The sequence below is a fragment of the Passer domesticus genome, chromosome 3 (assembly GCF_036417665.1).
Source record: "Passer domesticus isolate bPasDom1 chromosome 3, bPasDom1.hap1, whole genome shotgun sequence".
NCBI lineage: Eukaryota > Metazoa > Chordata > Aves > Passeriformes > Passeridae > Passer > Passer domesticus.
The window spans coordinates 55,503,734-55,518,952 of NC_087476.1; the positions used below are offsets into that span (position 1 = coordinate 55,503,734).

Sequence of the window (15,219 nt, forward strand, 5' to 3'; positions counted from 1 at the left end):
GGTTTCTCTCCCATCTAAATGTTACATAAATGCAGATCCCACATTTTTAAATTGAAACACAAAGTCAACAAAGACTTTAACTTTGCTACTTGAATTTATCTCCTGTTTTTAGCAGCAAAAGGTTTTGGTTTAAATATAAGCTTAATTTGTACAGTATAAGTTTAAATTATTTCTTTATACTGGCTTCATCACTTAATGTATTGCCTTAGCATAGAAACTATGCCTTTGATAAAATAATGACAATTTTTTGTCCCATTTCTGTGGCTTCTGTTTGCTTGGCTATTGAAAATTGAGTCAGCCTTAGGTGTATAAAAGAAGAGGGTACATAACAACCAGTATTAATTGAGAAGCAATAAGCGCTATTTCTGTTGCAGTTGAGAAGACAGAGGAACTTAATTTACCCTACGGACGGCCCAGGGTTCTGCAGAAAAAACATAATTACTGCCTCCTTTACCATTACCGCTACGTGAGCGGGTACAGCAGGGACTACAGGATGGCTCTGTGGAGCGCGTACACTGTTGGCAGAGATGTAAGTATGGGAAGAAAGATTAGAAGCAGCCTTAAAAAGTAAAAATCTAGAGTGTCAGTTATTCCTGAAGCCTTCTTATATCTGCTCATGATAAGAGTCACCATGGTGGTGGAGTCACCATCCATAGAGGTGTTCGGGAAAGGACTGGATTTGGCAGTTAGTCTTATAGTCTAGTTGACAAGTTGATGGTCAAAGACTGGACTCAATTATCTTAGAGGTCTTTTTCCAGCTGAAATGGGTCTGCTATTATCTCCCAGGGAACTAAGTTGAACCACATAAGATATAAAGTGGAAATTTGTGTGAGGTTTGCTATGCCAATAAGGATTGGCTTGGACTCTTCCATTTCCCAAAGTGAAACAGTTTTGCCTCCCGATTGAGCAGATCCATCAGGAAGTGAGGAGTCCATTGCCAATGGTACAGAACTCCTAGGAGACTGCACTGGTAGCATAGGTCTGCCACAGCAGTCTGTCAGTGCTGTCCTTAAAAACTGGACTCAGTGTGGGTTTCATAGTCTTAAAGCAGTTTGTAATGTGGCAGGATCCTTTTGAAAAGTAATCTCAGGACCATCTTGAGCTGTTTATGCCCTGATATGATCCTTCTCTCAGAATATAATCTTGACTAGGGAAAAAAAGAGATCAGTGAAAATAAAGCTGGTCTTTGTGGTCCTGATCCTTATGCTTAAGTTACATCTGTTCAGTGTAGAGTAGTGATCTGATGAATAAAAGTTTTTTCAAGTTGGTCTTTCACATTCAGAGAAAATTTAGGAGCCAGATCATGCTTGGGATAGTAGAGAATACTTTTAAATTTGATTATCTGGGAATCATACCTTTTAAATAATGACTGTTATAATTAAATTTAGCTAAACTCTGGCAAGATTTACTTGATCCTAAATATTTTTAGGGTAGAGGCATAAAGCAACCAGTTACTCTAACAAGTGGCCCACACATCTATTTTTCAATTATGTGAGTCTGCCTATCTGTCAGTAAATGAGGTTATCTTTAATGGGGACCTCTTGAGTCTCTTTTAGAAGATGTTATAATTGATTAAAATGCTGCAGTTGTGTTCACTTTAGTTCCAAGGTATATGAAGTGGATGGGAGGGCTTGTTTTCCACTGACATAAGAGGAACAATTCTTGCATCTTAGTTAAGCCCTTCACACTCTTAAAGGCAGCTGCAACCAAATATTGAGAGTTCTACAGTCTCTCGAGAGAATTATTCTAAGTCAGCTTTCACAATGATACTTTCTTCTTGTCAATAGGACCAATGGGTTTCTTCTATAGGAGCTGCCTCCAACTGTTTACACAAAGATGTTCGTATTTCACAGAATCATAACCAGACCTGTTTGTTTTACAACAATCATCCTCACCTAACTTATGGATTTCTTGCCCCTCCAAGTAAGTACTTTGTCTTCATTGTACAGCATGTCTGATGTACGTGATTTGTAATGCAGCAGGTGTAGTCTTTTTTAGGTATTCTTGGTACCTGATCAGAATATGAAGCAGTAGTTGCTGAATTGTTGCAGTTCACTTCAGCATATGAGAAAGGAAAACATTTTAGATGTTTCAGCAGTTGGTGGGTTGTCCAAGGTTACTTAGTACTTCCCAGAAGTTTTGACATTTAACATGCTTCTAAAGTGGCACCTCACAGAAGAAACTGGGAGGGACATGTAGACATTGAGTGAAGTCCAGCAAGCTGATAAATTGCAAATTCACTCTGTAAATGTGGATAAATTGTTTGTGAACTGTTGCTGACCTGATATGGAAGTATTTTTATTGACTCTACTGCATTGAATACCAAGTAGCAGGTTATTTAAACATCCACATCAAACATAGTTTGCAAAGTTGCAACAGATTCTACAGTCAGGGAAAGTTGGCCTGACACCCATTAATTTTATTTCTCTCCCCCCAATTCAGAAGCCTGTCCTGATATTTTTAAATCTCATTAAATTTGCCAACTCTGTATCTGACAAGTGTAATTGCTGTTGCTGCTAAGATTATTTATTTTAGATGGAATCTGGCAGGTACTGAAGTCAGCACTTAGACCCATATCAGTTTTGGAAAATGACGTTAAGTCAGCTCCATCTCAATGTTACTACACTGATCACTAAAAGCACGGAAATGCAAGTTTAAAATAACAAATCAATGTAATTAATTGTCCTTTTTTTTTTTTTTCAGATTTTATGACAGATGCAAAGAAACCTCACTATGATGCCTTGCTTACCAGCAACATTGTACCAATGTATCCTGCATTTAAAGGTATTTTATTTGTATGCTTGTTTTATGTCCATAGTTGAATAGAAGACTGCTGGTATTGTGCTGGCTTCCAAATCATGCACATGACCCCTGGTTCCTGGGAGAGAGGAAATATGAGATGGTTGGCTGAGAGAAAATAAGCATATTCCTGGTGAAAAAGAAGGATAATTGTGATACTTCTCCTGGAAAAAAAGAAAATATATCCTGTTTTGTAATGGAATACTGTTCAATTCTTAATTGTATTTTAAAATATTATATAGGCTATATATGTCAGGACATGGTGCAGTGGATGCTGCTGCCCAGTTGTATGCAACCTTTAAAAACAGCAAACACCTGTAGAATTTGTTTTCCTAGCTCATCATGTCTGTCTATACTCCACTGAATACCCAGTGGAATTGTATTAGCAGCTTCTGTTGTGAAGATTGTTTCCTGATCCCATTACTGTGTTTCAGTGTTATGGAACTACTTCCATCAACACCTGCTGCCTGAATATGCTGCAGCCAGGAATGGTGTCAATGTAGTCAGTGGTCCGGTGTTTGATTATGACTCTGATGGGCTCTACGATACTCCAGAAAAGTTGAAAAGGTGAGAACCTTTCACATCCTAATCCTTTGTTTCTTTCCTCCAATACTGATTGGTTAGTAATTATCCTTCTTCAGAAAGACACTCAAAAGGTCCTAAGGAGAAAAGTAAGTTCAAAAAGAAGCAGCAAGCCTAAAGAGAAAAATGCACCTTCAGAATGTGTCCTGCTAAAGCTGAAGGTGGAGTTTAAGAGAAGCTGTTGCATGTGGAATGATGTCTACCAGCCTGAAAACTTAGGACATTGCCATTGCCTCTGTAGGAGAGGACAAGGCAAGGGCTTATCCCTGGTGGCGTGGTTGATACTTCCTGAGCTGGCAGTGTTCTACTACAAGTTGTGGGTAACACCAGTTAGCAAAATTGGCTCAAGCTAGCAGGCAGAGAGATTCCTGCACTTGGGCTGAACTCTTCATCACCTCTGGAGAATTATGCATTTTTATGGCAAATCAATTTGTTATACCTCATCAAACTTGTTATTTAGTCTACAAGCCAAATCTGATTTTCAAAACAGTAATCTGGAATTTTCCTTCCAGACCTAAGCTTTCTTTGAACAAAATAGGTGCATTCATAAAATTGAATATTAGCTGAATGTTGTCATTTGATCTTTGTGCAAGGATGATTTGGTGGCTTTACAGAAAGATCTCTTGTATTTCAGATACCTTGGTAATTCAGAAGTTCCAGTACCAACTCACTTCTTCATTATGCTGACTAGCTGTAAAAATACTTCTGAAACTCCTCTGGAGTGTGAAGGGTCTCTAGATGCCTTGTCTTTCATCGTACCTCACAGAGAGGACAACAGTGAAAGCTGTGCAGTAAGTAGTCTGTTTGGCCCCCATAAACATCTGAAGTCAGGCTGGAGCTTGTTTTGTTGGATATCAGTGATTAACTGGTTAAAACCTTTGAAAATGGTACAGTCTACGTGCTCATCTTGAGAGAGAAGACAATATTTTTGCGAACAGAATTACGTCAAAGCCTGTGAATATGATCAAATGCAAAAATGGATGTGTTCAAAGAGCAATGCTTAGAGCTAGCAGAGTGGAGTCAGAGTATGCAGACAGCATGAATGTGATACATACATAGACTTCTGTAAAGCAACTATTCAGTCAACAGCTGAGAGGGATGAAGAGCTTCTAAGAAGAATCACCCATAACAAAAGGTCAGTGCTAAGGCCAAATGCATTCCCAGAAGGAGAAGACACAAATGTTCCTGAAGAGTCCTGGTTGCTTCTAGTTCAGGTACCTTGGCATTGTGATGAGAACACACTTAACTACAGTCCATATACACCAGAAAAAAAGTGTGAAAAGTGTGTAGACCAATCCTGCAGCAAGGAATCAGAGTCAGACACGGCTTTCAGAAATATTTTTATCATACTGATGGTAGATAAATGCTGGACCTAACTTGCCGTTCCCCATTATCACCAACTGGTGCAGCTACTGGTTTTGTATGAGGAGGTAACAGCAAGAACTAAATTCAGACAGGCTTCTAACTATGTATAATCCTTGCACATTGTTAAATGCTTGCCAACAGTTACTGATTTCTGCCTTTATAAAACATCAAAATGTCTCTTTTTAGTAGATTAAATGCATCTCAGGAGAAAAAAAAAAAGTTTTACAGCCCCTTTTTTTTCCTCTTCTGTTCCAATAGGATGACAAGTCTGAGTCCACGTGGGTTGAAGAGAGAATGAAGTTTCATACGGCTCGGATCAGAGATATAGAATTACTTACTGGACTCAGCTTCTACCAAGACAGAAAACAGCCAATATCTGACATTTTACAGTTAAAAACATATTTGCCAACTTTTGAGACAGTCTGATTTTTCCTATGGAATGTTGTTATTCATGTCACAACTGATTTGTAAATAGACTTTTTTTAATTAACGAAACTTTTTTTTTAAAAATAAGCTGGAATTTTTATTGAGAACTCTTGACCAAATTGCCAGTAGAGAGGAGAGTGGGTGCCATATTTGTATCTCAGGGACTCCTGATGGACTATGCTTGTGACACAGAATGGCAGCGCCTGTCATTCCCACTTGGATGTGGTGGAACCATGTCCGTTACCATGCTAACATCATTTGGTCATCATAGTCATAGACACGAACACAAATGTTATCTTTGATATGCACTGGAGAGGGAGAATTTTATAAAGCATAGTTTATGATCAGCATTCTACTTTAAAAATGCAGACAATTAGCAAATACACTTCTGGGAAAGAGATACATTCTTGGTGACCAAGCAACAGCACTCTTCTCACTCCAGTTTTCCTTGAAGTGTGAATTGCACTCTGAGCTTTTGGTGTCATAAAACAATGCAGTGTTATGATGCAAGAAGCTATACTGGGGTCAGTAGAACTGGTAACTAAACCTTCCCCCACATGGAAGAGATGCCTAGCTACAGGAATTCCGTGGGCTGGGAAGCTTTGGTATGTTGCTGCCCTCTGATGGCTCCAACACCGACGGAGAATTAGATGCATGTGCTGTACATGCATCCTCAGAACGAGTGGGTGTAGGATGCATTAAGTCACCCTGTAAATGGGAAGAAATTATGTCAGGAATATGTCTGAGCTCCCAGAAGTAATTATCTTACTTCAAGCTAAACTTAGACTTGATGAAAAATTTTGCTTTATTGAAGTAAAGCTGTGTTTCTCTGTTTGGTACATGCTTTTGTCAGCTGTGGTTTTAAAATCCCATTTTTGAATGCAGATGCTGTCAGAGATGCAAATTCTGAAGAAGCATGTAATGACCTTTCTTGGAAACTTTCAGGCTACACAAACAGCTGCTACAGGCACTCAGGAGTGTAGGAACTCCCTCCTTTTCCAGTACACATATTATCACCTTTGTAATTTTCCCACTCTCTAAAGCTGATGACCCAAAATTGGCTCTGTTATGTATAAAATTCAGCATAGCCAATTTCACATTTAAGGTCTTCTCATTTAAAAAGGAGAAAATACATCACGCACAAGTATGTCAGAAGAACAAAGAGCCTGTAACTGAGCAGAGGCATTTGACCTTATAGCTTGGCCAGGACATGTTGAAGGCTGGATTCAGAGCCTGCTGAAGTCAGAGGAAGCTTTTCCATTAACTTCAGTTTGAGTGGGCTGAAGTTCTGGGACCATTTTTTCTTTTAACCAACATATTTTCTTGATCTTATGTTACAAGCATGATTTTTTTTTATTTTTCAAGTAGTTTCACTGTGTGAAATCTAAATGTGTTGTAGCAACCTCACATTACAATAGGACTGTGACAGCATTATTCAGTGTAACTGCTTTGTAATGTTGCCTGTGACCAATAAACCCATCAGAAGTTCTATGCTGTTTGTGACCCTTTCTGTACCAAATGCTACCAACAGGTGCAGTTATAGAGCACAATTTCACTTTTTTGGGGGGAGGATGGGAGTTCCTTCGTTCTTTTCTCCATGAATTGGAAGATAATTTCTCCAGCTGTAATGTTAATTACATTTATTATTAGGAGAGGAGAGTAGGGAGAAAGATCATCGAGGTATTAAGGTGGTTTTTGTGCTGTTGTTGTTTTTTTGTTGTGTTTTTTTTGTTTGTTTGTTTGTTTTTGGTTTTTTTTTGTTTTTTTTTGGTTTTTTTACAACTGGTACTGTCTCCTGAATACAAATAGATATGTTGACATCTTAAGGTGATGCCAGTTTCCATTAGGAGGCAGGGCCAGCCTAGTTGCTGGATAAAAATGGAACCAGTGTGTCTTCAAGCATGTGACTTCTGGTTTGACCTTTGATTTTGGAATGGAGAGTACTTGTGAAAGCTATTATGGTCATCAAGACAGGGCAGGAGCTAAGAGGTGTTTGGTATGTGTCTTTGCCAGAAATTGACAAGTCAAATTGACAATGAAGAGAGTTATTGTCATTTAGTGTTAGTGTAAATATTTCTGCTGATTTAGTTTCTTCTTTGGTTTTTAAAGACATTTGTAATGGTGGTGTCAGAACATGTGAGTAAATGCTGGTGCTAGTCCTGGTGTCCTGTGGCTAGTGCTACCCCAGGATGACAGATACTCGGTTCTGTTTTTGAAGCCTGATGGGGCCCAAGGAGCATCCTACAGTCACCAGCAAACTCCGTTCAGAAAAACTTGACAGCTTCATTTGCTGGATGTAAAATGTTTTTTGTTTCAGCTGGTGTATGATATCAGAGCTTGTCCTGGTTCCATCCAGGACAGGGTTAATTTTTGCAGTAGCCAAGAGGCATGGCCAGGACCATGAGGTTATTCCATAACACCTCACAGCAGGCACAAGGGCCTGGAGGGAGGTTGGCTTCCTTCCTGCTGGCTGGTGGTGGGGAGCACTCACCTTCGGAATCACTGGCCTGTCTTCTGCAGTCATGCTAATATCGTTGTTACTGTTTGCTTTCTTATCTCGTTGTTTCCAGCAAATTGTTCTTATCTCAACCTGCGATCTTTACCTTTTGTGCCTCTAATTCTCCTCTCCATCCTGCTGCAGGGATGAGGGGAGAGGGGAGGGAATCAGAGAATAAGCAAGCAGCATGTGATTTGGAGTGTGGGAACACTAAATTGGGGAATACCATTGCTAAACCATGTCCACCTTAGTGGACAGAGTTCCACTAAGCATTTTCAGTAGGTAAAGCTGAAAGGTGACATGTGACATGGGTGTCAGTATTACTCAATGTAACTGCTTTGCTGTGTAGTGTGGCCTTCTTTCAAGTGAAAAAGGCAGGGGAAGAGCAGACTTCAGCTCACTGGTCTGGATGTGCCTAGAAGTGAAATGTGTCACAAGACAAGTAGAGTTGTGCATTGACAGGTCTTTTGGTGGTGCAGACTTGTGTCACTGGTTGCTACTGTCAGTAACTGAGAGGTAATTTGCTTGACTAATATTCTGGAGTTTCTTGCTCTTGTTTACCTCAGGACCTCCAGTGTTTAAAGAAAATAAACCAAGATCTAACTGTTGGTATTTCAGACAGGACTGTTCTTGTAAATCTCTTCTCAGTGCGTCCCGAATACACTAAACCACTGTGTCCAGCCTAGTGCACAACAGCTGTCTGCTAAAAGCACCTGCCAGCGGCTGCCCTTGTCATCCGGTGAGTGGGTGGCCTGGGCTCCTGCCTTTCCTTAGTCTGAGCAGATTCAAAGTACAAAATTATCCCTTTAAATACAAGGTTATAAACCATACTCAGCAAGTTGGAAGGAGCTACCCGTCTGCTGCATGGGAAGGCACCCACTTTTCCAGGAAAATGAGATTCATGGGGACCAGAAGTCAGAAAGAAGTATAAAAGAAAGCCTCAATCTGTGATTCTGTGGTTAGGATGCTAATCTAAGAGGCAAAGATCTCATTTCTGACCTCCCTTTTTTCAAAGTCTTCTGCAAAGCTCAAGCTTCTGGCTGAGGAGGTACCTGTGCCAGAAGGACTTGCCCAATGTACCATTCCAGAGTGGAAGCTCAGGAATAAGAGCACCGTGAGGAACTTCTAGTGCTGCAGGGTCACAGGGCAGCTGCTGTAACACTCTGTGCCCACAGCAGCACCACTAATGAGCTTGGGAAACCAGCCCAGGGCTCATGGTGAGCTCTATATTCAGCACTTTTACTGCTGGGCTGTGGTAAACTGTTTTTGCTCTTCTGAGGAGTTCAGGGGCACAGGCAATGAGTCCAACGACTTATTCAAGTACAAGTTTCCAAATATTTGTGTTTGTTTGCCAGCAGCAGCAACATTTCCTACTTACCCTTGCATACCTTGCAGCAATGCCTGGGAGGTGTTGGAGCACCATGCTGAGGTGGCTTGTGTACCATGACTGGTACGTCTACCATAGCTCAGGAACCTCTATATTACAGGAAACCAGTCCAGGTTTGGCATCCTGTGACTCAGACTCCCTGGAAAGGAGTTGAGTCCTTTGCTGAACCACTGTGAGTCACCACACCAGGCTTGAGCCTCAGGAAAGGCTGCTATGGAGACCACGGACAAACTTGGAATAATTATGGAAGCCTGGAAACAGATTCTAAAGGATACCATTGCAAATTATTGTATTCCTCCTTAGCCACAACATGTGTCAAATTTATGTTGCCATTTACTGCATGTTTAGTTCTCTCTGTTTTTAATTTACTGAAATGAAAGAAATACAGTGAGATGAAAGAGTTTCGAGTCACCCCAAAACTCCAGACTGATCTACTGATCAGAAGAAAGCAGAACTGCCTTTTGGTCATATCCATAAGGTACATAGGCATGGCTGACAGTCACAGAATCAGAATCATTCTGGTTGGGTAAGACCTCTAATATCATCGAGTCCAGCCATTAACCTAGCACTGCCAAGTCCACTGTGAAACCATGTCACTAAGTGCCACATCCACACATCTAAATTCTTCCAAGGACAGTAACCACTTCTCTGAGCAGCCTATTCTGGTGCTTCATAAACTTTTTGGTGAGGAAGTTTTTCTGATACCCAAAAACTCCCCTGATACAACTTCAAGCTGTTTTCCTCTCATCCTTTCACTTGTTACCTGGGGGAAAGGCTGACCCCCACCTGGCTATACCCTCCTTTCAGGCAGTTGTAGAGAGTGATAAGGTCGCTCCTTTTCTCTTGCTTAAACAACCCCAGCTCACTCAGCCACTCCTCATAGGACTTGTGTTGCAAACCCTTCACCAGCTTAGTTGCTCTTCTCTAAACTCCCTCTTGCATCTCAGTGTCTTTCTTGTAGTGAGTGGCCCAGAACTGAACACAGGATTCATGGCCTTACCAGTTCTGAGCACAGGGGAGATGATCCCTGCCTGGTCCTTCTGGCTACGCTATGGCTGATAGGGGCCAGGATGCCATCAGCCTTCTTGGCCACCTGGGCACAGCTGGCTCATGTTCAGCTGCTGTGACCAGCACCCCCAGGTGCTTTCCATCAGGCATCTTCCCAGGCATTGTGCCCTAAACCTGAAGGGTTACATGGGGTTGCTGTGACCCAAGTGCCAGATTCAGCACTTCATTTTATTGTTATTGGCCTTGGCCCATCAGTCCAGCCTGTTCAGATCCCTCTGCAGAGCCTTCCTGCCCCTACAGCAGATCGGCGTTCCCACCTAACTTGCTGCTATCTATGAACTGATTGAGGGTGCACTTGATCCCCTCATGCAAGTTATCAGTGAAGATGTTAAACAGAATGGTCCCAGTACTGAGTCTTGGGGAGCACCACTCATGACCAGCCACCAGCTGGGTGTAAATCCATTCACCATCACTCTGGACTCAGCCATCCATCCACCCACCCAACCATGAGCAGCCAGGTTTTCTGGGAGAATGCTGTGGGAAATGGTGTCAAAGGCTTTACTGAAGTCTAGGTAAACAGCATCCACAGCCTTTCATAAAAAGAGATTGGTCAAGCAGGATCTGCCTTTTTTAAGCCCATGCTGATTGGGATGAGCCCTTGGTTGTCTTGCACATGTCATGTGATTGCATTCAAGATGACCTACTCCATGACCTTCCCTGGAACCAAGGTCAGGCTGATGGGCATGTAGGTCCCCAGATCTCTTTCCAGCCCTTCTTGCAGATGTGTGTCAAGTTTGTTAACTTCCTATCTAGTTGTTATGAGTCTCTGCATTTGTGGCACTCTGGCAAAGCCATGGTTTAGCACCAGCCTCGGTCTGAAACTTGACAGAGAATTTCTTTATGTCTCTACTGGAGGCCTTGCCTTTGCCATCCTGAATCTGTGCCAGAGCTTTGAATTTCTCTGTGGCAGAAAGCACGCTGCTTGACGGTGATGAGTTAATTTTTAAATCTTGTGGCTTAGCTTCTAAGACTTCTGCTGGCTGCAGAAGATGGCACAGTCTACTGTAAATAAAATTATTATGCTCTTTGTCACAGTCCTGTAACTAGGTCTATAGTTGTATTTAGGCCCCTTACATGGAGAAGGAAGTGATGTAAGGAATTGATTCTGGTGTTCAAAATAAATTGTTTATGGACTTACAGATACATTATACTTTGAATGAGTAGTGAACACAGATGTATTTGCCGGTGATATCTGGCCCTCTTCTGGCGTGATCTGGAATAACTGGGAAATGATCTGTTTATGCTCAGTGTGATTTTCTAAGGAAACATGGCCCCAGGACAGTAGAAATCCAGGCAAACCACCTGAAAATAATGGCCTTTCCTAGGCTCCTTATGAGGTACTTTCCATTCTTGTAATTAGCTAACACAATAGTAGAATTTTTAGGGATGGGAGCATGGGGAAGCTTGAATTACTAAGGTGCAAAGAATCAAAATTCTGCAGAAGAAGGTTATCCTTTCATTTCCCATCACTGAGGAAGTTTTTACTTTAATATTACTGTGTATCCTGTTTATGGAACGTGCCAGTGGAACTTTCTTGTACAAGTGAGCTAAAATCACTTAAATTTCGTGTTGCAGCCTCCCAATGCTGGCTTCAACAGAGCAGAAGTGCATTGTGACTCTGTATCAACCATTTAATTAATTAATCTCAATTGTTCTTATGAGGTCTTGCAGATATGGATTTCTTCTTGGAGATTACATATTATGAACCAGGTTGTCTGCAGCTTTCAAAAACCCCAAACCAACCAAAAAAAAAACCAAACCAAAACAAAAAAAAACCAACAAAACCCCAACAAAAAAAACAACCAACAAAAAACCCAAGAGGACTAAAGCATGACCTCAGACTCACAGCCCCCATATGCTGCAAGCTCAGAACATATTGATGTCTTTTCAGATTCAGCACCAGGTTTTATATAGCTCCTTGACATGTATTCCTTAAATACAGAAATATGGAGATTCCCACAATATCCACAATGAGTCCTTCACAATGGTAATTTGCCAATGGATAATCCATACCAAAATAAAGCTTCCAAAAATTAATAATTTTGTTATGAAAAATATGGTGGTGAAACTGAAGTATTACATGAAAAACCCCTACATGCAAGAAAAAGCCATGTGGCATTTAGTATCAGAGTCCACAAAAATTACAGAGCTGTAGTAATTTCAGCAAGAATGCAAGTACTCCATTACTAAAAGGGCATCAAAAAAAAGTAATGTTTGGAGGGAATAGGTCTATCAACAAGAACAAGGCCACAGCTTCCTTAAAGAGAAAAAGCAATAACCAAAAGACTGGTTTGTCCCAAAGGACTTGGATAAACATGTGACAAAGAAACAATTTCCATTTTTAATAAGGGATATTTTGAGTTGGTTAATGGAACTTTCCTAAGGCCTCACCTTAGAAACAAGACATACATTGATTTTAGCCTTCTCCTTGGAAGAGGTTTCTTTTTTCAGATACATAATAGATAGCATATTTTGGTGGTATAAGAGGTGACACTTCATGTAGATAATGATTTTGTTGGAGTGTGTGTATAATAAAAATTTCAAAACTATCCTGAAAACAACTACAACATCAGTATTAAGAATGAATCATAATGCAAAATACATATATGGGGAATATAGTGCTCAGAGGAGAAGTGAACATGAACATGTTCTTAGATCTGTTTGGCTGAGCCACTACCTTTTGCATTAAAAAAGAAGGAGAAGGATTTCTGTGTAAAGCAAACTGTGTAAGCAAATGTTTGCCCAGCCTGGGTTCTCAAACCAGGAACATGAGAGCAGTACTTGTGCACAGGTAGTTACGGGATGTAACTCTTGGTAGGGATTTAGAAACTGAAGAAATGGGTCAGTTAGGAGCAGGCTGATGGTGAGCACAAAGCTGGGCTTTCTAAGAGACTGCCTCCTTTCCAAGGAAGGGGGTGACACTAGGAGACTGAAGAGATTTTTCTGACATCTGCCTGACTGAGTGGTACTGATACCTCAAGGCTTCTTCATCCTGTGCTGGGCCTGAGATTCACTGAGCATTTACAGTCAGGTTAGTTGAAAAAAACATTGAAAAAAGTCTGAAGAAGACCCCTTGTTAAAAATTTTTCACCTGGGGAAGATGATCTGAGGATATGTGTCTCTAAAAAGCCTCAGTTCTTTGCTCATGCAGATGAGGTGCAGAGTACTGTTAAGGAGCAGAGTGAGGAAAGTAAATCTCAGGTGAATCTCTGGTTCTGAGTGACTAAGAATGGCCAGTCCATCATTGCTACTATTGAATAACGTTGTTATTCAAACAAGTTGTAGAAAACATATTAACTTCTGAAGGAAGATTATGGGCCTTACAAACATACACATTTCCTGCCATGTTTTTGAGTCTCAGTAGTGTAGCAGTGCATGTATCAGACCTGCTCCACAATTCTGTTGGGCAGCTGACAGCTGCCACACAATCCAGACAAAACAGCGCTTCAGCCCTCTGGCCCATTTGTATGTCCAAATCCATTTCACATTAGTGGGTCTCGAGTAGGGAGATGGATCAGAGTTTTTTTACAGTAGGTTTGGGTTAGATCCAGAACATCAAAGACCTATTTAGCCGACCAAATCTACACAAAATGGATGTGATTCATTGTCTATGCATGTTGAAGAAGTCAGGAGGGAATTTTTCCCTTTCAACAATTTAACTCAAAAGGTTTTTGTAAGATAATTAGTCATCTGGAAAAAAAGAGATGTAATTACATAAGATAATTTTATGGTTCTCTGACAGATACCGAAAGCCTACATGTGAATCTGTATCTGCCTAAGGAGGAGAAGAAAGTTCTGCTCATCCTAAAACTTGAACCTGGGAGTGTTGATTAGCTTTTAAGAAGCATGCAAGATAAAAAGCAACAATTAAAACATACTGTGCTTTAATATAATCTTTAATAAATAAACCCCTCTTTCTGTGTATTTTTCCAGGTACCTGCTGGTGAAAACTATTGCGATGTATTTTGCCATATTATAGTGATTTGTTCCTTCAGCATGGGTGCCACGCACTTTGGGGATTTCATTTGCTATGTTTTTAATATAGATAACAATGCTGCAATGATATCTAAGCAAAGCATTGTTCTCGGGCAGAATTGTGTAGCTGTTACTTTATTTCACTTTGAGAAAATAAAACAGATTTCCAGTGTTTCCAACCAGTCTATGTTTACATCATCCCTCGTAACAAAATAGCACGAATTGTTTCAAGTGAGTAATCAAATGCCTTCCTCCAAAAAGAGCAGGAGCTTGTTTAGCTTCATTCGTGCGGAGGCAAAGTTTGTACCCGGAGCAAAAGGCGGCTGCAGAGCTGCCACGCGGTGTCAGTGTGATGCAGAGAAAGAGCCCGCTCTCGTTCCTGTGGTCCGGCGCGAAGCCTGGCACAGCTCTGTGCCAAACGCGACCTGACACGGTGTTTGTAGTAATTCGGTGTTTCGGGAGTTGATAGTCTGATAGGAGCTCATGTGGGGCGTTAAGTGTTAGCTAGGACAAACATGGAATATATTGCTGTACTTCCTACACTATCTGTAGCAGCATCATCTACCAGAAATTATATGCTTCAAAGTCACCTCATCCATGAAGCCACTTTTATCTAAATGAATTAATGAAACAAAATGACAGACCAACTTTTGCCTCCTCCTTGTTTTGGAAAAGCAGACAGACAAAATACAGGTGCCAGTGTTTCTTTATTTTCTGTCTAAAGGACAGGATGTTTTTGTGCAATCCTGCTGGCCCACAACTTGTCCTGGTGTGGATGTACAGAGCAAAAACATATTCAAAGACTGGTTCAAATAAGTAATCTTAGAGAGATTTTAGGCATAACTGTAAACTATTTGGAAGAGGATCCTGCTGCCTCTCACAATGAAAAATAACCATACAACACAAAGAGATTTTATCAGCCTTTTGCTTGTTTGTCTCCGATTTGTGTTGAGAGGGCCATTTGTCTGTGTGTAGTTGTTAACAAATATACATATTGTTTCTAAGAAATTGTTTTATGATAAGGTCTATGGAGAATGCCAGGGAGAAGCCAAATAAAACATTACATAAATAGCCTCTAATTTGCTTTTCAACTGTATAAAATTAAAGCACTCATAAGGAC

At 40.7% G+C, this 15,219-nt stretch overlaps 1 protein-coding gene across 4 annotated transcripts in view; it reads left to right on the forward strand.

The window, feature by feature from the left end:
* Positions 1-6,661, forward strand: part of ENPP1 (ectonucleotide pyrophosphatase/phosphodiesterase 1) — a 51,881-nt gene extending 45,220 nt beyond the window's left edge. For all 4 annotated transcript variants that reach the window (XM_064413198.1, XM_064413200.1, XM_064413199.1 and 1 more), the window contains 6 exons: positions 375-529; positions 1,788-1,923; positions 2,704-2,784; positions 3,234-3,366; positions 4,016-4,172; positions 5,005-6,661. In XM_064413198.1, the coding sequence (XP_064269268.1) occupies positions 375-529; positions 1,788-1,923; positions 2,704-2,784; positions 3,234-3,366; positions 4,016-4,172; positions 5,005-5,172 (830 nt within the window). In that variant the 3' untranslated portion in view covers positions 5,173-6,661. The remainder of the gene's footprint in view (positions 1-374; positions 530-1,787; positions 1,924-2,703; positions 2,785-3,233; positions 3,367-4,015; positions 4,173-5,004) is intronic.
* Positions 6,662-15,219: the final 8,558 nt, after the last annotated feature.